The sequence below is a fragment of the Nothobranchius furzeri genome, chromosome 2, assembly GCF_043380555.1.
Source record: "Nothobranchius furzeri strain GRZ-AD chromosome 2, NfurGRZ-RIMD1, whole genome shotgun sequence".
Lineage (NCBI taxonomy): Eukaryota > Metazoa > Chordata > Actinopteri > Cyprinodontiformes > Nothobranchiidae > Nothobranchius > Nothobranchius furzeri.
In genome coordinates, this window is record NC_091742.1 from 57,125,849 (window position 1) to 57,144,278 (window position 18,430).

General features: G+C 42.5%; 1 protein-coding gene across 5 annotated transcripts in view; it reads right to left on the reverse strand.

The window, feature by feature from the left end:
* pcdh7b (protocadherin 7b) overlaps positions 1–14,280 on the reverse strand; it is a 155,291-nt gene extending 141,011 nt beyond the window's left edge. For all 5 annotated transcript variants that reach the window (XM_054747758.2, XM_015946854.3, XM_015946853.3 and 2 more), the window contains exon 1: positions 10,370–14,280. In XM_054747758.2, coding sequence (XP_054603733.2) covers positions 10,370–13,444 — 3,075 coding nt within the window. In that variant the 5' untranslated portion in view covers positions 13,445–14,280. The remainder of the gene's footprint in view (positions 1–10,369) is intronic.
* Between the last annotated feature and the right edge of the window lie 4,150 nt (positions 14,281–18,430).

Genomic DNA, 18,430 nt, shown 5'->3' on the forward strand with positions numbered 1-18,430 from the left:
GCTGCTTTTCTACCGGCTTCGATACCAAAGAGGGTTCAAGAGGACCTCGACATTCTGGATCTAACGGAGGCTTCCCCTGGGGTACGTAGACCGACAGATGGCGTTTCATGTGTGTTATAAATCTACTAAAGTTTAGAGCGAAACATTCACTCCCACTCAGAACTAACTGCTTCTCCGGATCCACTGGTTCTGATAATAACATTCCACATACACCATCATCATTTCACGTCTAACTCCACCTTAGTCCATCAGTACACAGAGTGTTAAAGTTAGTCTTGTTTATATTGTGTAGAAATAAATTTCTTAACCATTTTAAACCTGACTCTCTCTCTTTCCTTGGAGTTAATACGAAGTGTCGCTTAATCCCTGCAATAAAAAGTTCTGATCTTCTGGTTAAAATAGTCAAAGATCCATCAGACTGATATTTCATATTTCTATGGAATCTCACATTTTATGGTTCATAAGTAAGATGTAACGACCCGTTCTTTACCGCTGAATCAATTTACTTTGCAACATTGACGTTTTATCTCTACAAATAACACAAGCCTGAAGGAGTTCTGCTGTGTGGTGGCGTTGCTAATGCTAACGGTTAGCTTCTACTAGCCAATAGGTTCTCTGCTGTTGCCGTTTCCTGGATGCTAAGCCAACTTTCTTGTCGTGAGTCAAGATGGGTGAGTTCATGAATATTAGGTGACAGTGTGATGTAGATCCGTCAGGATTTTTAAATAGAATTTCACCGTCTATTCTCCATCAGAAGCTAATGCAGGAGATAGGTGTAGGAGACACCTTTCATGTTTGTGTTCAGCCTGCATGAAAAATGCAGTGTGACCCTTTATATTCAGAAATAATCATTCCAAAATACTTTTCAGGGAACTACACCTTTAATGCTATTTTTTTTTCCTGGAAACTGTAAATGAACATATTGTTTGCCTCACAAGAGTGATGAAGAATACTGGATCATAAAGTATAAGGTCAATTTCAAACCCTTTAAAACAACTAAAATAAATAAAAGAATATTTCAATTTTTTGAAAAAAAATGTGGTCAAACAGTAATTTTTCTATGCAGCACTGCACTACAACAGAGTACAGAGTACAGAGGGAGATACGGATGGGAAGAAATTGAAAAATTAGAATTGAAAGAAAAAAAAAACCAGCTGGACTTCATATTTCATTTGATTTGATAGCAGCCACCTTGCGAGTCCCGTCGTAACTCCAGCTGCCCTGTGACCTTCATTCTTCAGCAGGGCAGCCGGATTCTTCCAGGCTCTGACAAGATTTATCGGGGCTGGCTAATAGCCTGCTCTCTGCCAGGTAAGGCCTCATCGATACGGGGCCTTCTGCTGCCCCTGCCAGTGCTTCGCTAATGAATATTTCTGCCCTCTCGAGCACATCCGAGCACATCCGCAGTCTAACACAGGCGCTGTACGATGATTACAGCGGCGTCCAGTTGCTCCAGGAAGGGCAAACTCTAAATTTGTGTCAAGGAACGGAGCATCGTCAACTTCCTGGGCTTGTTGTGAGTTTTTAAAAGGTGAAAATAAAGTCTCGCTCGAGCCTTCGAGGCTCCATCTGCCTTGGTACGCATGTGTGTAGAGTGGATGTGTAATAACCAGACACACAGACAAATATAATGAACTGCATTCCTTGGGTAAACACAAACACACACACACACACATACACACAGGATATTGAAACCCTCTCAGGCATGTCGCTGCTCGTGTGCCTGGCGTGCAGCATGATGATGGAGAGGCTGAACTGCGGAGGAGCCCCCACCTTTCCTTCCTCCTAAGTTTGCTCTCGTCTGCAGCCCTCACATGATACACAAACACACACACTGTACGCCCACACACTCCATCACACCCCTTCCACATGTGCACAGTGAGAACACATGCACAAACTTTCACACACACACACCCAGGCTTCGATGGATCCTCGGTGATGGATCCTGTTTCATACACATATAATCTCATCTGATGGGGGGCAGAAACAGGACTAATAGAAGCAGTCAAGCTGTCCTCTTCCTCCACTTCCCATGGCAAGTTAGACCAGCTATTCTCTCCGGGGGGGGGGGGGGGGGGGGGGTGTCAATGATTCATCTTAATTTGTCTAATTTAGTCCAAAGGATTCACTGAATCTTAATATTTCAACAGATTTGATGAACAAAGTAGCACAACGTCAGAAAAGTAAAGAATGAAATAGAAAAAAACAGAACAGGTGTTTGTTTCAGGATTTAATAATCCAAATCAATCTGGTAACGTTTGACCTATTGCCGTTTCATCTACACTCTAAAAATAACCCAGAAACATTTTAAATTAACTACTGTAGCGTGATGAATTGTCCATTTCTGACCTAAAAGGCCCTGCTCTGTTTTGCTCCGCTCAAAGCAAAACCAGAAGTTTCTGACACAAGCCTAAACTGTATGAGATATTGCTCAAGGTCTCATGCATTTGCTTTTAAACCATTTCTTCCTTTCCAGCTCAAGAGAAGAATGAAGACAAAGGACTCTTTCTTTTAATAAATCAGAAGAACTCTATTTTTTAATAAAGCTAACTAAACAAAGTGTTAGTCCAATAATAAAATGTGAACCAATCTGTGAAATGACAATGTTTATGGTCAGTAGTTATAATAAGTAATATAACTTTAAATGTTTCCACTAGAGACTGATCACACGTAATGTTAAGAATCACATGACACATTTATTTTTTCTGATCCAATCAGAATCTTCCAGATATGACGCGAGGCGTGGTTTTGTTGGTGCTTGGTAAATCTGTCCCTTTTTGATTCAACCGTAAATCAAAACATCCAAATGATAAAACTATGCCCACATCACCTTAACTTCAGTTCAAGTGTTCTAGAGAAGTTGTCGGAGTGGCCAATCCGTAAACTTTCCTCTTCAGCCAAAAGAACCAACAACAAGCTGGATAAAACATGTTGCTGTTCCACCTGCTGCAACGGTTCCTTTCAGAATAAAAGCTGAACTATCACGACCCCTTCAGGGTCTCGCTAGATGCCAATAAAACCGTCGTGACCCGGAAGTATCTCAAGACTGGTCTGGTCGGTAACCGCTGCTTTTCCCACCGGCTTCGGTTCCAGAGAAGGTCAAGCTGGACCTCGACATTCCTGATCTAACGGGGACTTCCGCAAAGGGTACGTAGGCCGGCAGAATGGCGTCTCAATGTGTGTTGTAAATCTCCAAACCAAAAGCTTAGAGCGAAACATCATCTTCACTCCCATCAGAACTAATCGTTTCTCCGGATTTGCTGGTTCTTAACAACATTCCACACTACATTCTCTGTCTCACTTCACCTTAGTTACAGCATACGTTTAGTGTTTAAAGTTAGTCTAGTTTTAATTTGTTTAGTAATAAATCTTTAAACTTTTGAAACTTGACTCTTTCTTTTGTCTCTGAGTTAATACGAGGTGGTCACATAATCCCTGCAATAAAAAGTTCTAATCTTCTGGTTTAAATTGTCCAAAGATCCATAAGATTGATTTCATATTTCCTTCGGAATCTCACATTTTATGGTTCATTAAATAATATGTAAATTTAATCATTACACTACCAACTGACTTTTTTGGGGGGGTTGAAATTACAACAGAAATATGTTTAATTGCCTAGACACAAACTATCAATGTTTTCAAGTGTCTTTCTGTTAAAACAAGTATTTAAGTATTTACACAATTATTATTATTATTATTCTGAGCTACTACAGCAATTAATTTCCCTCTGGGATTAATAAAGTATTTTTGAATTGAACTGAATTGATACTCTGTAGTGTAAAGTGCTTTGGAGTCCTCCGACTCTGAAAGTGCAGGTCATAAATTTTAAACACATTATATGCCTCATTACATTGAATTCTGTTGCATGCAAAAAAAAATTTGCATTAACTACTGAGTGAATTTCATAGTTCCGTATTTTCCGGACTATAAGTCACACTTTATTTCATAGTCTGGCTGGTCCTGCAACTTATACTCCGGAGCGATTTATATACCAAATTATGTATACAGCGCTACTGCGGGCCGGCTCCGACCCAGGAATGAGCTCCCTTGTCCCGCTGGGATGGTTTGACACACTGCCATCCTCTTGTAGAGACCGTGGCTCGCTGCTGCGCCCTGATTGTTTATTCTGTTATTGTTACCGGTACTTGTCTAGCAATGTGAAATGCTTGGTCTCAGATTTTGAAAGAAAAATAAGAAAATTTCCCCCCAAAATGCGACTTATAGTCCAGTGCGACTTATTTATGTTTTTTTCTTCTTCATTATACATTTTATGGCTGGTGCGACCTATACTCCGGTGCAACTTATACTACGGAAAATACGGTAACTCCACTAGAAAAGCCATGACATATTACAAAAGCAAATTTCCATAAATTGAAATGAAAATATTGAAATTTTATTGATTTTGTAACTGTCTTCATTAGCTCAGTTGTTTGAGCAGAGCTAATCTTCATTTCTCCAAAATGAGGTTGTTCAAAGAGCAGATATTTTTGTTCACAATATTTCCACATAACACTTTAAAATATCAAAACATTTAAATCGAAACAAGTCAGCAAATAATTGATGTGGTCCCTTCATTTAAAGCCATCCTAACATGTATACAATACAGGCAAAAACTATGTCTTTTTGTTTCTTTATATAACTACAAAATATTTAGTTTTCTTTTTGAGACAGTAAATCACAAATTGTCTAGGTTTTTATTTGCTAGTAAACTTTAACTAGGCACATTAATCCCCATGTTAGCTACCAACTCTGAAACATGGACTTGAGTTGGATTTGAACTCATTCTAAAGACTCGAGAACTAACTAGGATAATAATGACAACAACACCGGTTGGTGCTTCTGGCATTTTTACATAATTTAATGTAATAAAAACTGCCTGAAAAAAATTGCAGTCTTAATGTAGTTTGAGATGGTTTGAGAAGAAGCTTTTGAAAACAAGTTTCAAGTTTAAATTGTATATATTTTTAGTGTATAAATTGCATTTCTGATCAAAATGATTATAATTTGGGTTAAATGTCTTAAACTGATTATTTAACCCAAATTCAATACATTTATTTAAAGTTAATTTAACGCAGCTATATTTTTAGTGTACAACAGAGTTAATCTGCTTCATTTAGGAAAAATCCTTTGTTTTTTTTAAGCATTTAAACAATGGGAATTTACAGAAAAAAAAATTTGACGTGTCTTTTTACGATTCCCATCTTGACGAGGCCACACATGACAACATGGATGACAGCACGAAGAAGGGTTTAAATCGTGGCTCCGTAACTGGGGCCACAGACCCCGCTGGCAGCTCCCTTGACACCTGGGACCTGTCCGTGCAAACGCTGACAGAAAGCGAGACGTCTGATTCATCGCTGTGGTGCTTCAACTTGTCAGTGAGAAAAAAAAAAGAACACGCATGAATTCAGAAATTCCCTTGCCACCTGTCTGGATCAACATCAAAAGAACAAATGGCCTGTGACCTTTACTCCAAAACACAAACAGGAAAAAAGAAAACAGCCAGTTTATCCAACTTAACCAGACATAGCCGCAAAAACAAGGCTATTATTTTGCCTATTAGTCTCACAAATAACAAGCCTTACATTTGACCCGTGTTGTGATCCAGATCCTCGATGGAGAACTATTCCCCAGGGTCGTGCAGCAATGGAGCTAAGTGATGTTCTCATTTAGTGGATTCTGGCTCTGAGAGTCGATGCAAGGGGACGACTATGGAGAAAACAACCGGGCTGGCATGGCATATCATAAACCTTGGGAGCCTTGTAAAAGTCAATTTACTGTACAAACTCCTTCTAACAATTGCCGTGAAAAACAAGTCCGTAATACGGAGAGTGCGCGGTGATTGATAGTGCCTCAGGAAATCTGCAAATACGAATCGGCTTTATCCTGGTGAGCCCTATCTAATGCGATCGCTGCTGAGTATGAAATGAAATTCCATTTTCGATGGCATCAAATTGAAAGAGAAGAAGGTGGCATCCTCAAGACTGCCACTTACAATCAGCGGCTTGGAGAGCAATCAAGGTGGCATGCGGCTTAAATTTCTCGTCTCCTTCACCCTCTTCCCCTCTCTGTCTGTTCGCCATCTTAACAAGTGTTGAGGCTTCTTCAAGGTTCTCCAGTCATGAGTGTTTGTTTGCAAGTGACTGAGCCCACGCGCTTTGAAAAAAGGAGGGTTTTTTTAAGAAAAAGACAGAAAAAGCAATATTTATATGCCTATACATAGCAAGAAAAGCCTCAGTATTAAAATATTATGCAGCGTAATATTGCAGACACTGTTGTGAGCGGCTAGAGCAATCTCTTGGTGTTTTTCCCCCTCTCGGTGCTCACCATTTCTGCCTGCATATCAGGTATGTCTAATCCTTAGATTAGTAATTGCCTTGGAGCAAATGCATTCAAATCACCAAACAAAATTATACCAGAAAATGCTGCCCGCTGCTATTTCACGAGTATTACCGTGCACTCATACTCCTTCCATTTTCCCCATTTTCAGAACGTAAACAACAAAAAGCCTGAGCGGCCATAGATTGAATTAAGCTGTAATAGACCCAAAACAATTTCGATAGCATTAACGACCGTCAGTGGAACCACGTACAAGAGCTAAAATTAACATGGCAATAAACAAACCAGCTTGTCTTATTTCTGACTAAAGGTTTCCAGATGGGCCTTTTTTCCACAGGTTTAGAAAACCTGTTTGGAAATTAAGATGCAGAAAAAATGTTTTCCTTCTTGTTGAAATCAAAATGGACCTGTGAGGGACCAAAGATCCTCTTTGGTCTTTTAAGAGAGGCACTTGTATACTCATTTCACTGGTAAAACCCTCAGAATGCCATTTTAAGGGAGTCGGTATACCTTTACATTTGTGTTTGTAAATTTAATGGCTAGATTTCTAAATGTGGCATTTTTAAAAGTGTTTAGGCAACATTTCTTAGCTTAAAACAAACAAGCCCATAGGCAAAGCACTACATTTCCATATAGGTTTCCTGATCTGCCAGCAACCTCGAGGGCAGCCACATCCGATGTTTTGGCTACAAACACCACCTCGGTGACCTCTATTTGCACGACGATATGATTTGTCCTGTTCGAGTGCCGTAGGGCAAGAGAAGGGTGGGGGTGCCCTTTGCAAATTAGACCCCTTCACATTAGGCTTGTGTTGTAAAGTATGGAAATGGGACTGGAGGAACAGCTGGTCCAAGCAACAAGAAGGAAAACAAGAGCACTGGGAGCCGAGTTAAGGGCAAAGTCCCATACTTCTTGCTGCAACAGCCAAGAGACGAGAAAGCCGGCTGTAAGTGGGTGGGTCTGGTCTTCGTCTGCCCTGAGGGGTGCTAACATTGAGAAAGAGCCGAGCACAAGCTGAGGTGGCTCACCGCTGATTAAAAGTGATCCACCTGGGCACAAGTGGATCTTTGAAGTGCAATGATGAAACGAAAGCTTATGGGCTTTGCTAATTCAATGGCTAAGCGATTTCGTTTCTCCCAACATTACGGCTGGACTGCATTATTTTCTGACAGGAGCTACTGCCAACAGTAATAAAGTTTAGTGCTCTGTTAAGAGAAACCACTGCTCATCAGCCTTAGGATGCTGCCAGCACGCAAGGAAGTGGAAGGAGTCTTGGATAGCCAAAATGGGGAAAAGTATGGACAAGAGGAAACCCTGAAACCCTAAATGATACGCTTGTACCCTCCATCGACTTATCTCAGCTAAATGACCATACAAATGTCTAATGGGCTAAAAACGTAAGGCTTGCCTTGATGATAAACATCCCCAGTTGCCTGGTTACCTGCCCAAGCAGGTTGCATGTGCAGATATTGCAGGATTAGGTGGGCGAGGATACCTCCAAGATTACAGTCAATGTTTGGCCCTATTCTCCATCTCCCTCCTCTCCCCCTCTCTCTCTCTTTATCTCTGTCTTTCCACCAAACCTCAAGTCCCCTCGTGAAACAGTAGGGGCCATTCTCTACACCACTAACAGTCTTTCTTGCGCTTGTCTCTATCTCCTCCCACACACCCGCGGAAGAATATTCTGTATCATTACTTCTCATATATCCAGGCACTTCAAACATGGTGAGTAACATCTGAGGCCAAATGTTAGAAAAAAGGGCAAATTATATATGTACGTGTGGTTAAAAAAAACACTCCCTAAATCAAAGACAAAATACTTTTTTTCTCCAAGCGATGGCTTTAGTCCATATACAGTTTGAGATTTTCTGTCACCAATCCGTATTATCCATAGAAACTCTCAAGGCTCGCACGTGTCCTTGCACGTTTAGCGAAATTTAGCCTGGGTGGCTCTTACCAGACAACAGAATATTTTTAGAAGCGCTCCTAAAACCAAGAGCATGACCACTTCGCTTCTTAATCTAATAAGGAGGTGGCTCTTAAATGCCATAATTGGGGCACATGGGCAAACACCTTCTCTTCAATTAGATCTCATTTGCAGGCATTGAACTGCACCAGATTCATCCCTGCAATCCGCATCTACTGACTCTATATGCTATAAGAAAATCAGAATACCTGCCAGCTACTGCACTTTAAACGCCAAGCCAGGTGCACCAGATCGTAAACACAAATGATCTTATCTTGTAGATGTTTTAATGTGACATTCTATTGATATTTAAGATCTCAAACTTGAAGAAAAAGAAACCCTTAGGAGGACTGCCTCGAACAAATGCACAGCCCATAAAGGTTTCTGCAGCATCAATGTGGAGAATAAATAAATTATATAAGCGGCGCATAGTGACACACAATACATGCTACTGCCGCTGCAGCAAATAGAGTGCCCTTTTAATTATGCAGGAGACATCCAAAAGCAACAGCAGTCCTCACACTCTGGGAAGCAGCTCGGTGAATACACCGTATTAGAGGCTGTAACAGACAGAGCACCTGGGGGAAAGGGGGGGTAAAGAAAAAAGTGGGGAGGTCTGAAATGATTTGAGAGGAGAAATAGCAAAAAGGGAGGGGGAGTATGGGTTATAGAGAGATGAGGGTGAAGATTAAAAAAGAAACTACGACCATAAAAAGGGAGGGAAAAAGCCGAGGTAGAGGGAGGCATTGTAAAGGGTGTGATGTGGCAAAATCTGAGAACACAGAGAAAGAAAGGGAGGAAAAAAAGAGTCCAACACGGACGGATGAAGAGATGCAAAAGACCTTATATACATGCCCTGAACAGGAAAATCAACAATGAGCAGCTAATACAGGAACAGCCTACAAAGGAACAGCGTTCAAAAAGAAAGAATGACAAAATGGGCAAGCAAGTCAGAAATACATAAAATTCCAAAAGAGTAGCGCTGAAACCAAGTAAAAGGAAGAATCAATAATTCATCAGAGTGTAGAGTAAAAGCATATTGTTCCTTTTCCGGACAAATAAAAATGAGCTTGTTTTGTTGGGCTTTCACGTCATTCCTTCCTTTTTGTTTCACCTCGCACGGGAAGAATTACCACACTAATAAATATACATAAACTGTGTTAATGGAAGCTTGCATTTCCTGAAATTTTGATATCAAACGCCTTGCCAACAGAAAAAGAAGGAAAGAGTCACAAAGGAGAAAAGCATAGACTAAGGAAAAAAGAAAGGCAAAGTTGAGGATGGAGGAGAAGCAGATGGCGAGCATTTGTAGAAAGGCAAAAAGATAAAGGAGTACAAGACACTGAGGTGCACTATGGGAGGTGATATAAAAGGCCATTTTCACTGCTGGGTCATTGAATTGATGCAGACCTCAAAGCAAAGACGAATGTTAGTATGACCTCGTGGATGGGTGCTCCTATACAAACGGACTGTAAAAACTGACACAAATCAATGCCAAGCTGCACTGAAGATGCAAACCGTCGGTTTTATGCATCTGTTCTTCTTTCCTGCCATCCACAAAAAGGACAAGTACACCGATAAAGGGCAGGTCAAGGCTTGACATAGCTAAGGTGGTGGGGGTGTTGAGGGCCCCTGCTGCACTCCCTTTTGGGATAAAATAACCGCAAACCAAATCCGTATGTGAGCTGTCTACAACACCATGACACATATTTGCGAGGGTTAGCAGCTGTGACACTGACGGAAAATGCAACTTCGACACATGCTGGGATGAAAGTACAAAAAAAATGAAAAAGTTGGACATGTTTGTTCAAGTGGCAACTGTATCCCCACAAAATCGTATCTGAACCTCTCTCTTTTCTTTCAAAATCATATGTGAATGGCACTCCAAACCAAAACAGATCAATACCGCTAACTTGACACACATTAGCACCATAAAGACAACAAGACTACTGAGACTAGCACTGTCAGAAAGCATTATGGTGGCAAGAACACTAAGAGGAAAAAGCAGAAGACATTTAAGAGTGGTGGAGGGAAACGAAGAAACACTGAGATGTGCCTTCTTACCTGTTTGTTGTACTTGTTGATGGTTTGAGTGCTGTACTCAGAGCAATGGTCAGATCCAAGGGAAATGTTATCTCCGGTGCCAACAAAGGTATTTGCAGGGGGCAGGTCCTGAACTGCCTGGTGCTTTTTTCCAGCTGTTGGTGACTGTGGATGAAGCTGAACAGTGGGGAGAGGTGAACTGGACTTGTAGTGCCGTGCCAGGTCCGGGCTTCCTGGTCCACCGTTGACAGAGCGATAACGACCCATGCCGGGACTGTCCGAAAGCTTCTCGTTGACGCCATCGTACCGCTGCCCGTTGGGTTTGGAGGCCTCGACTGTTACAATACTGCTATAAAGAGGCTGTTTGGACTTCTGTTTCTTCTTATCTTTCTTGGGCTTCTTGGATTTGTCATGCTGTTGTGGTGTAAAGAAGTCCTCGTGATCCTTCTTGCCAGCCTCATAGCCATTCTTATTTTTAGGGCGGCAATAGCGAGCCATGACAACAACAAGAATGATGAGAATGACTGTCATGATGCCTGAAACTACTCCAATCACAATGCTTAATCGCTGCTTGCTCAGATCATAGTTCGGGTCGCCAGCAATGTTCGTGTTAAGGGACGTGCTCAGGCTTTTAGCCACCTGGGCCTCCACAATGGTGGAATTGGATAGGGTCTCATTAACATAAACATGAACCAGGGTGGTGGTGCTCTGAGAAGGCTGCCCGCTGTCATTCACCTGGATCACAAGTCTGTGGAGGCCGTAGTGCTTTTGCTCCAGCTTTGCCATTAGTGAAATGACCCCAGTGCCCCCATCAATCTCAAAAAGCTTGAAAGGGTTGCCCCCAATAATGCTGTAGTTCAGATCTGCGTTAATTCCAGTGTCTGTATCGGTGGCTATAACAGTTCTGACAACCGTTCTGATGTTACTGGAGGGAGGAAGAAGGGTGTAGGAGCTGTTTATTGGGAAGGTGACAGTTGGCGCATTGTCATTTTCATCCATGACAAAAAGGGAAACTGTAGCTGTGGCAGATCTGGGAGGGTCACCACCATCCACAGCTTTAACACGGAATGTGTATGTGGTTTTCTGTTCTCGGTCAAATGACAGGGTGGAAAAAATAGTCCCAGTCTCGTTTTCAATAGAAAAGATCTCCTCTTCCTCCTCAATGAAAAGGCCCATCTCTGCATTCTGGTGTTTATCTGCATCAATTACTGTAACCATGCCAACTGGGCTGTTTGGATCTAGATTTTCTTTAACATAGAAGGTGAACACGTCCTGCATGAACTTTGGCTCATTGTCATTCTTATCAGCTACAAGTACAACCACAGTTGCAGAACCCTGAAGGGTGTTTATGCCCTTATCTTTAGCTATCACTTTAAATTCATAGCGCTCTGTTTGCTCTCTATCCAGGATGGTGTTTACTCGGATGTCTCCGCTGTCTGCATCAATAGAGAAAATGCCATTCACTGATGAATCTAGGGAATAGGCTATTTCAGCATTTTTTCCACTGTCTGCATCAACAGCCGTCACTCTCGTCACCCTCTCACCGGGTGCATTGTTTTCAGGGAAGGATACTTCTACTACGTTCTGGCTGAAGATGGGTGGGTTGTCATTAGTATCACCCACTTTGACGATAAGTGAGTTATTACTTGCTAGACTGGGGCTTCCAGAGTCCACAGCCACAATGACCACATTGTACTCCTGTGTGGCCTCATAGTCCAGTGATGCAGACGTGTGGAGGAAATACTTCTTTTTATTCTGCTCACCCTCCATCTCACTTGCCGGTTTGAGCTGAAAAGGCACATCTCCTACTACTGTGCATGTCACTATCCCGTTTTCCCCCTGGTCTCGGTCCGACACCTGAACCAAGGCAATGGGTGTGTCCACCACCACATCCTCTGCAACATTGGCTACCCCATCTTTGAGGAAAATGCGTCCAATTTTTCGAATTTCAATAGCAGGGACGTTGTCATTTTCATCCTTGATGTTCAACACCACTGTGGCCTTGTCCATTTTGGGCGGCTGACCTCGGTCGCGAGCCATTACTGTGAACCTCAGTTGGCTCACTTCTTCACGGTCAATGCGATGCAAAACACTCAGCCACCCAGAGGTCTCTTCCAACCTCAGCAGCCTCCGTACGGACTCTGTGGCTGCTCCAAACACATACTCTATTTGACCATTAACCCCCACGTCCGCGTCAGCCGCTTTCAGCTGTAGAATGGGGGCGCCAGGGGGGCTGTTTTCTGGTAGGTCAGCTTCATACACGCTTTTCTCAAACCGAGGGCTGTTGTCGTTCACATCAGTGATCATTACCCTCAAAATGGCCTGAGATGAGCGAGGGGGGTCTCCTCCATCTCTAACACGCAAGGCGAGCTCATAGGAGTCTCTCTGCTCCCTATCCAGGGCCCCTTTAATGATGAGTTGAGGCTGCTTCTCTCCATCAGAGGTGTCAGCAACTTGCAGCTCAAAGACACTGCTCCTGCTTGCTCCATCCTCAAATCTCCTCTTTCCGGAGTATGAATCCCCAGAATTCCCCATGCGCCTAGAGTTTTCCCCATTGTCCTGAATGAGCTCATATCTCTCTATCCCATTCCTGCCAAAATCCCTGTCTGTGGCTGTGGGCAGCAGATAAAGGGTTCCAATTGGTCTGTTTTCCTCCACCGACAGTGTCAGGACAGGGGATGGGAAAGACGGAGTGTTATCATTTATATCTAGTATGATGACTTTCCCCTCAAAGAGGTCGACCCAGCTCTGCGCCGGTCCGATCACTGACACCTCAAAATCTATAAAACAGTCGTTCTCATCAAAGATCATTTGGCACTGCTGGAGTTTCTCGCGGTCTATCCGCCTCTCATGCGTGCTGAGCTCACCTGTGATGTTGTCTATTTTGAAAAATTCGGAGCCCGACTCGAGCGTGAATGTCACCTCACCGGAGCCGGCCACTATGCCCAAGTCGGCTGCTACGTTGCCCACTCTGACATCTGCGGGTCCCTCCTCAGCCAGGCGGTACCGGAGCACTTGCTTTGCAGCAGGCTGGTGCACAAGCTGCAAAATGAGCATGCAATAGTAGCAATAGTCCACTGCACCAATAGTCCTCATTGTTCGGGTTGCAAAAAGAAAAATAATGTCCACGTGAATTGAAAAAAAAGTGTAAAGACGTCTATTGGACAGGTTCAGTTTATTTAGTAAATCTTGTTTTCATTCAGAGCGGAAGCTCTTTGCGTCGGGATGCGTGATAATTCATCCTCCGGTTGACTTCCTCTCGTTTCTGCTGCAGTTAAAAGCAGCAAGTGCACGCGACTTCTCCTCCTCCTCCTGCGCTGGATGTTAGTTTTTACTTAAGGCAATAATAGTAATAAAACTGTCAGGGGGGCTGCGTGCGCTCCGGATGGTGCTTCAAATATCTGAACGCAGGGCGCGTAAAAGTCCGCGCATCAGTCCATGTCACTCAACTCACACTTTGAATAATCGCCTTTAGATTTCTTCTTTGAGGGGTGAGGCAGTATTCCCTCTGTCCGACAGCGTCCACGAGACGGTCAGGGAATCACTGAACGGCACGCGCAGTTTTCCAAACTCCTTCTCCTGCCGGTGGTGTGCGCGGACTGAGCGGAGCTCCTCAGATCCTCCTGCAGCAAATGACCTGCCTGCTTTAAAAAACTGCTTCTCTCTTTCTCTCTTCCAAGTCATTTGCAATAATCTCTTTTTCTTTTAGGAGCCACCTCCATAGGCAACAAAAATATGGGCATTGAAAAGAAAAGCGTGGAATAAAATCAGATTAGGAAGTCGAGTAAAATCCGATTAGTGTTTTTAGGAGGTGTTGGTTGAATTCCTCTCCGTGTCCAACATGTTCCGCGCGCCACCCTCTCACCTGCAGACGCACCGCATGTGTTGGCAGCCCCTGTCTGCAGCACTGTGAGAGGGATTCACAAATGATATTGCAGTCTCTCTCTTCCCCCTCTGCCTCTCCTCTCTCCCCTCCCTCCCTCTCTCCGAACAGCGCACGTAAACAGGGTTGAACTTGGTATGGATCGGACGTCTAACCCTAATCGCTTTTTAATATTATTATTAATATTGTTAGAATTATTATGCATCTGTTTTTACTCGAAACGACACTTATGTGCGTGATTTGACGCAAACATATTTGGGAGATTTTCTGGATAAAAGTGGACATTTCTATGCAAAATCTGAGAACTTTTACGCACGCGGAGGACGGTCGAGATGACTCGTGTGTGTGTGTGTGTGTGTGTGTGTGTGTGTGTGTGTGTGTGTGTGTGTGTGTGTGTGTGTGTGTGTGTGTGTGTGTGTGTGTGTGTGTGTGTCTACAGGACAGATCTGTGATCTCGCCTCCTGGGGTTACTAATACATACGCGCGTGTGGTCGCGCGTGCAGAGCTGCGGGGCTCGATGTTTGTCTGCGCGCTCCGGAATCTGACACCGCGACTATGAATTCACTGACATGGGGGTCGTGAAAGAAGAATGAAATATTCTCCCCACCCACCTTTGTACACACACGCACGCGCGTGCGTGCTCAATCTACACCCAAACAATTTATGGCGAGGGGTTTGTTGACAGCGGCGCATACACACACCTTGGGACAGATGTGTGGTTTCTAAAATATGCTAATTTTTACCTACGAATGTATTTAAGAATGTATTTCCTGCATCAATTAATCCAAACTGCTGCGATAAGTTGGAAAAATGCCATTTTCAACTTTGAATTGCTCCCGTGTGGTGAACGGACGCGTTCCCTGAGTGTGTGTGTGTGCGCGCGCGTGTTTGTGTGTGAAATGATCTAGCGAGTTGAGCGTAATGAGTGAGTGAAGAAGTGAGGTAGAGGATGGGGAAGAGAGGAGGCAGCTGCACCTTCCACACGGACAGCAGCAGTCGGAATTCCAGCAGTGGGTTTGGATCCTTGCTGACGAGCGCCCTCTATCGACCAATTAAAATGACAGCTCTTCTAAATCACCCAGGAGCTGTGGCACGTTTTAATCCACTTTACATTATCCAGAATCACCTTTTTGGCCTTTTAAATAAACGAACAAACCTATGTGATCACATACATGACTCATATTTACATATTTACATTTCAAACGCCCCCCTTTCTCTCCTAAACAGAGCTAAACAGCATAAATGGATGATCTCTGTGCATCTCACAGTTGTCGAGATGATTCTGTCAAGTTTGTTTGTTCATTGAGGGAGATGCCTAAGAGTTAGGTTATTGGTTTGTGCCTGAAACAATAATCGTTTTCACTATTTATCTGCTCTTTAGGGATCAAATGTGTGTTATTCATTCATAGAATACATGCATGTAAATGGAGAATGGACTGTGTTGACTCACTGAGATTAAATAATCTCTCTAGGGACAGTCATTCACTTTAGTTGAGTCTTCACCTCATCGTGAGGTCAGCTGAGCCTTTCGCTGTCTACAGTGTCTACAAAGTTTATGGCTTAAACCGGTCATCCTGATAATCATCTGACTGTTTTACCAATTTGTTTTTCTACTGGTCTTCTCACCATAAAACACCCACGGGCTTTTCCATCTATTGTCAAATTAAAATGAAGACAGAGGGCCGTCTCACTCTCCTGGTTTAAGAGACCATTTATAATTAAGTATAGTATAAGGTAGAGGACCTTCTCACCTCCAAAAGCTACTGGACCCCCTCAACCCTCTTGTCAACAAAAAACAAGTGAAATTAAGCTAAATGGTCTTCTCACCACCAAAGTCTTAAAGGTGCAATATGTAAGAATATGGTGAGAACTTTATGGTGAGAAAATCCCAAAAGAGTCTATTAATTTAGGAGGAAGGTTAAACTGAAACATATTTCATATCCAGCTGGCTGTGGGGATTGTCAGTTTTTCTCCTTTCAAAATAAAGGAAGGAGGGACGCAACTACTTTTTAGCATCAGTGAGTGTGAGGGTGCCGTGTCTCCTGCGAGCTAACACTGCAGCACCCACAACTGTAATTTGACAACAGAGTTGTTTAAAAGTGTTTGCAGTAACCAAATTTTACCACAGGATGTCATTTTTACTTCATTTATACATAATGCACCTTTAACTTTTTTGCTTACAAGATTTGTTATCAAAGTAAAAATAAAAATGGAAGGACTTCTGATCATCAAAAGCTACTGACCATCTCCTCACCCTTGTCATCAATAACCGACTCATCAAATTCAAAGGGAGCTAAATGGTCCAATGACCGCCAAAGACTGGTGCACCTTCTCCATCTCTTTCATACCAAGATGTGTTATAAATCAACAGACAACCTTCTCACCATTTTTACACCGGTGGGTCATTCCACCATCTTTGCATATTTTTCAACATTGGCCCTTTTCACTATGCTTGTGTACAATCCCAAGATAAAGAGCATTCTCACCATTAAACCCCAATGGGTTCCGGCCATCTTTACCCATCTATCATTACAATAACCCGAAACGTTAATCTTCTCACCATCAAACTATGGTGGACATTTTCACCATTTAAATAAGGGGAACCATTCATCATCAACTTAAAATGAAGATAGAGGGCATTGTCACTGGTGGCCCATCTCCCATTCTAGCATTTGAAGGCCAGAAGACCCTATGTTGTCATTTTAATTTGATTATTAAAGTATTTCACCATCCTAAAATAATATTTATAATCAAATCTGACCAAAGAATGACCTTCTCACCACAAACTCCTTATCAAAAAACTGAAAACGAACCTAAAACGTGCTCTTTTCCCCATTGCAGATCTTCTCAAGATGCTTTTCCCCTTTATTGAAGATACAGTCCTTTTGTTGTTATAAGGAAGGGCGGTGAAAATACCCACCATAGTTTGCACAACATTATGCCAAATGAAGTTAGACATTTGAATGTAAAGTTGCAAAAAAATGGTCCTTGGGTTATAAAGACTCAAGTGACTCTTTGCAGAGACAGTTTGAGGACTGCTCTTGTGTGATTTCTCAATCATACCAGTGTACAATTGATTTTTTCAGAAGTCCAAGGCCATCCACAAACCCATCAGCGGGATCGAAACATTATGAGGGTCAAAGCAGCAACCACAAAAAGAGAGACTTGCTATTTAAGATGTCCACAGAAGATGACGACAATGGGAGATCAGCATTGACGTGTTTTTCACTTTAGAAGTGCAGGGGACACTTCTGTGGGATCTTTACAGTATGTTCTAATGGGAAACGGGCTTCAACACAAACGGTTGTTTTCCGCTTGGTCCTAGAGCTCAACCAGTGTCAATTTAATTTAAAGTAATATTGTTTTTGGATGGTAAAAAGTGCCGGGGTCAAAACTTGACTTAGGAAAATGTGGGGCAAAAAAAATTACGTCCATGGAGATCAGAGAATTCTTTCTCTTACTTGAAAAGTCAAAAAAATAAATAAATAAATAAAACTTTCATAACATCCAGTCAGCAGGCGACTGCTCCCCAGGAGGCTGACGTATCATTATTCAAGTCTACCATAAAAAAATGCTTCACTTCAAGACTTGTGAGCCTCAACAGTACAGGAGAGATATTATAGTCCACCCAGCATCTTTAAAAGCCAGAACAGTTCAGGAAAATATCAATCTGGACACACACAAAAGAACTAAGACAAACCTTCAACAAAGTGTCAAAAAAAATAACGTACAAGGAAGGCTCAGAACAGTGCGTGGTTTGAAGTCCATAGCATCACCTAAGAAACAAGGGGAGGTAGTGTGATCTTACTGGGTCACTGGGTTTTATTGATGATGTGTCAGAAGACAGAAGCAGAGCAGATCTGGCTGCTTTAGTCTTGATGTGAAGGGATATACTGGCTGCTCAGACTCCGCAAAATGCAGCAAAACTGATTGGCAATGCGTGAAAGACCCAAAACATGCTGCTTAGGCTTCTTGCAGGAGCATCTAAAATGGACGATTTTGCAATTTTCCAGTAGGTAATTAAATACCTAACCAATCATCTTAGCTTGTGAAGACTGAAATTAAAGCAGGTAATCCATAAAAATCAGAAAATTAAATAACACATTATAACGGCTGAGAGTCTCATCTTTCACGATCTTCACAGGTAGTCACTACTTGGAAATGACCATGGTCTTGAGTTGGAAAAATGTGGAATACCT